Here is a 4,393-nt window from a genome sequence, read left to right as displayed (position 1 = left end):
CCCCCCCCCCATTCATACCGAAGAACGGGTTTAAACATTTATCCCTATGTTCTCTCTAATGGACCCTGTCTCTCTGCCCCAAGGGGAGCCACACTCTCCGCTAATATGAAATCGAATTGTCTTTGCCAAAAGAACTATCTAGACGAAAGTTGGTTAAAATCCCTACATTTGTACAGAAAGAGAATGTTTTTAAAGAATAAGCAAAATTTCCCTTTGTGGCCCCTCCCCTCTGCCCCAGTGGGGCAACACCCTCCATTTATACAAACCAAGGTCCCCTTTGCCCAAGGATGCTCTATACTAAATTTAGTTTTAATCCCTAGATAGTACTGAAGGAGAAGAATTTTAAAGATTTCCCCTATTTTGGCCCTCCCCCTGCCCCAGTGGGGCAACAGCCTTCATTTATACAAATTAAGGTTCCCTTTGCCCGAGGATTATCCAGGCTAAATTTGGTCAAAATCAACGACGGACGCTCCATCATGGCAAAAAAAATGATCTTTTTTTCCATCAGAGATAAAACAGTGCTAGGACTCTGGATCCATCTCAAAACTATAAACTTCATCAGACAGTGAATAATATTATGTTTTCCTTTCAGCCGTCACAGCTATTTTTGGTGTACAAACCTACAAAAAGAACTACAAAAGCATCCTAAGCATTGAAGCTTTTCATTCTTTCAACATGGTACCGATCGAGAAATACGTCCTGTCCTGGGGTTCGCACGTCTCTTACGCGAGCGGGAGTTTCTACTTGTTATCAGCGGTCCTAATCATCGTGAACATCATCAAATCTGTGTCAACCACAGCCAATTCGTCTGCAGTGTCACCATCAACCTCTGGCAGTGAGCATGCGTAGGGGAGGTGTAATAATCTATGGGATGTTGGCAATATAGAAATCTACGGGATGTCGGGAATATAGAAATCTACGGGACACCGGGAATATAGAAATCTAGGGGAAATCGGGAATATAGAACTCTAAAGGAAATCGGGAATATAGAACTCTAGGGGACACCGGGAATATAGACCTCTAAGGGAAATCGGGAATATAGAACTCTAGGGGACACCGGGAACATAGAACTCTAAGGGAAATCGGGAATATAGAACTCTAGGGGACACCGGGAATATAGAACTCTACGGGACCTTGTGTGAAAAACCTGCGAGGCTAAGGAAGATGTAAACAACCTACGGAACTTTGTGTAAACAATCCACTGGACTACAGAAGGTAGGAACAACCTACGGGACGGTGAATTTGTGAATAACAACCTACAGCTCTTGTAAACAACCCACGTGATGGAGTTCAGTTTTAGTTTAAACATATTTTATTTGATTTTTTTTAAAATGGAATTGGACACAAGTTAAACAACTTAGAAACGTCCTCTTCCATAAACTATTATACAATGGTAACATACATGTATGGCAGCATTTCATGAACAGTTGATACAAATATAATATATACATATTTATAAAACGTAACATTAATGTATACAGATGGAAATATGCATTTCCCTTATATCAGTACTAGTTCAAGGAATTTCCCTTAAAATGGCATAGATATAGTATGAATGTCATGCCTAACAATTAAAGTATGTACATGTATAATAAATCATAGTGAATAGATACCACTGAGTGTTGGAACCAGTTTCTGCATGTAAACCGCAATTTTCTACTTAACATTTCATTTGACTAATAATGATGATTTGTCTTTATTAATTGATACTGAAGCAGATTATGCAAAACGATTCGTATGTTTGATATATTCTTGTACAAACAACCGTATATTAGCATTATCTGTCTGGTTCAGATTAATAGAACCATTCAACAGTACATCTAAATCAATGACTATATCATATCTAGACAATTGTCTGAAAAGTATATCCCGACATTGGTTGTATATATTACACTGAAAAAAATAATGAAAGTGGTTTTCTGTTGAGAAAGAACAGTTACATGCTGGTGATAAGACTAAATTACACTTGAAAAGATCTGCATTCAACGCGCTTCAGACAGTTTAGATACAGGTTTTTTCTAAAAGTGCTATGTTTTAATTTTGACACTGTTTCTAGAGTTCTAGTTGAAATATCTAATGAATTCCACATTCTCAGGGTATTGGGGATACACGATTTTTCATACAAAACTAGTCGACACTTGGGTAATACATAATCTTGACCATTTCTTAAATTATATCTACTAATGTCATTTACTTTATTGGGTACGATGTTTAGGGAAGAAGGACCTAAAGTATGGTGCATTTTGTATAATAATAACTTTTGTTTTTGTTTCCGTCTGTCTTCAAGTTTTTCCCAGCCAGTTTCACTATACAAAGACTGTATACTAGCAAATAAAGGCAAACCTGTAACTATTCTGGCTGCTTCCAGTTGGACTTTTTCTATTTTATTAGAATCTGCATTGTTACAACCATCCCACACTTCACTCGCATATTCTTAAATAGCTCTGATGAATACAATGTATAATTTTGATAAAATTTCTTTATTCATAGTAAATTTCAATTTTCGTAAAACAGACTAATGTTTAGAGGCTGATCTGACAATATGCAAAATATGTGTTTCCCACTTGCAATTTTCATTTAATGTTACCCCTAAATGTTTGTGTGTAACACTTTTTGTCAATGTTGTGTTATTAAAAGTCAACTGAACATCAAGTCTTTCTAAAGGACCAGTAAAAACACTAGTCTGTTTTATTAGGATTAAAATTTACATTCCATTTCTTCGACCAGTGATCAATAACTGCTAAATCATGGTTCATGTAATATTCAATTTCTGCACTATTATTTGAAGAATATGCAAGTGAAGTGTCGTCAGCAAACATTCTTGACAATGAAAATATTTTTTCACAAATATTATTAATATATAACAATAATAGAAATGGTCCTAAAACAGAACCTTGTGGTACAACAGCATTTACATATGCTGTGTAAGAAAAAGCTTCACGTAAACATACCATTTGATTTCTACCACTTAAATAATCTCTCAAAAAATAAATATTGCCTCTAAGACCATATGCTTTATTTTTTTTCATTAAGCCATCATGCCAAACTCTATCGAAAGCTTTTGAAATGTCAAAAAATACCGTACATGATTGGCGCTTATTTTCTAATAATAAACAAATATTATAATCAATAACTAGTAATTGTGTAACAGTAAAATGACCTGGAACAAAGCCTGACTGGTGTTTATACAGGAGGTTGTTATCGATGACAAAATGAAATAAATGCTTGTAGATTACTCGTTCAAGCACTTTACTGACAGTACTAAGAAGAGAAATAGGTCTGTAATTAGAAGAAAGAAAACGCTCACCGTTTTTAAATAAAGGTATTGCTATAGCTGTTTTCCACTGACTTGGAAACTTACATTGACTTAGAGATAAATTAAAAAGCAATAGAAGAGGTATACAAACACTTTCTGCAGTATTTTTTAACATTGTATGACTAATTTGATCTTTTGCGGTAGCTTTGTTTAGCTTCAAAGTTAAAATAATATCCTTTATTTCAGTTACAGAGAAGACAATATTTTCAATTGAAGTAGGGCATCTTGAAGGAAATTCTGGGATGATATTTGGTTCATCAATATCATTAGCAATGGAACAAAAAAACTTATTGAGTAAATCTGTTTTTTCTTTATCAGCATACACATACTCACCTATATCACTGTCATATAATGAGGGAATTGATTCTGATTTGGCTGTTTTACCAATAAGTCGATGAATAAGTTTCCAATATTGTTTAGAATCATTCAAGGCAAAGTTATCAATAATTCCGTTAATATTTTCAAAAAACGATGTTTTAGCATACTTCTTCATATTGTTTACTTTGTTTCTCTGTTGCCTGAATTTCAGAATGTCGCATGGACGATTAAATCTACGTGCTTGTTTGTGTAACCTATCCCTTTATTTGATTTCCTCCGTAATTCTGAATTAAACCAGGGTTTATCATTCTTCCTAACAGTTATTTGTTTTTTTGGTATGCATAGATTAGCAAAAAAAGGCTAGTGCCTCTGCCTGAATTGTATATAAAATTGGTGCCAAAGGGCATCCTTGTTTTACAGAACGTGTGATAAGTGAAAGGTGGGCATATCGCCATTTGTTAGAATACAACTTTTGGAATATTCGTAGGTCATATTAATGTACTCTGTCATTGTTTTTCCAAAATTAAATTTCCTTAAACTGTTCTCTAACTAGCTCCAATCTACTCTATCAAAATAGTCTGCCTCGGATCTCAGGAAATATGACTTGCGTTGGCAACATTTGTTAATGCTCGACAGCCATCCTATTTGTAAAGTTTGATATATAACAAAACACGCTAGGGGGGCTGTCACCCCCTATTTGTTGAAAAAACGATATTAAATCAAAAGGTCATTAGATGCATTTTAACCGTTTTATGGAAA

At 34.7% G+C, this 4,393-nt stretch overlaps 1 protein-coding gene across 1 annotated transcript in view; it reads left to right on the top strand.

Annotated features, from left to right (window-relative positions):
- Positions 1 to 849, top strand: part of LOC110451983 — a 3,378-nt gene extending 2,529 nt beyond the window's left edge. Inside the window, exon 3 of the mRNA XM_021500223.1 lies at positions 593 to 849. Within this exon, the coding sequence (XP_021355898.1) occupies positions 593 to 849 (257 nt within the window). The remainder of the gene's footprint in view (positions 1 to 592) is intronic.
- Positions 850 to 4,393: the final 3,544 nt, after the last annotated feature.

The sequence above is a fragment of the Mizuhopecten yessoensis genome, unplaced genomic scaffold, assembly GCF_002113885.1.
Source record: "Mizuhopecten yessoensis strain PY_sf001 unplaced genomic scaffold, ASM211388v2 scaffold6361, whole genome shotgun sequence".
Classification (NCBI taxonomy): domain Eukaryota; kingdom Metazoa; phylum Mollusca; class Bivalvia; order Pectinida; family Pectinidae; genus Mizuhopecten; species Mizuhopecten yessoensis.
The sequence above is the reverse complement of the archived record's forward strand: the minus strand, read 5'-3'. Positions and strand labels throughout refer to the sequence as shown.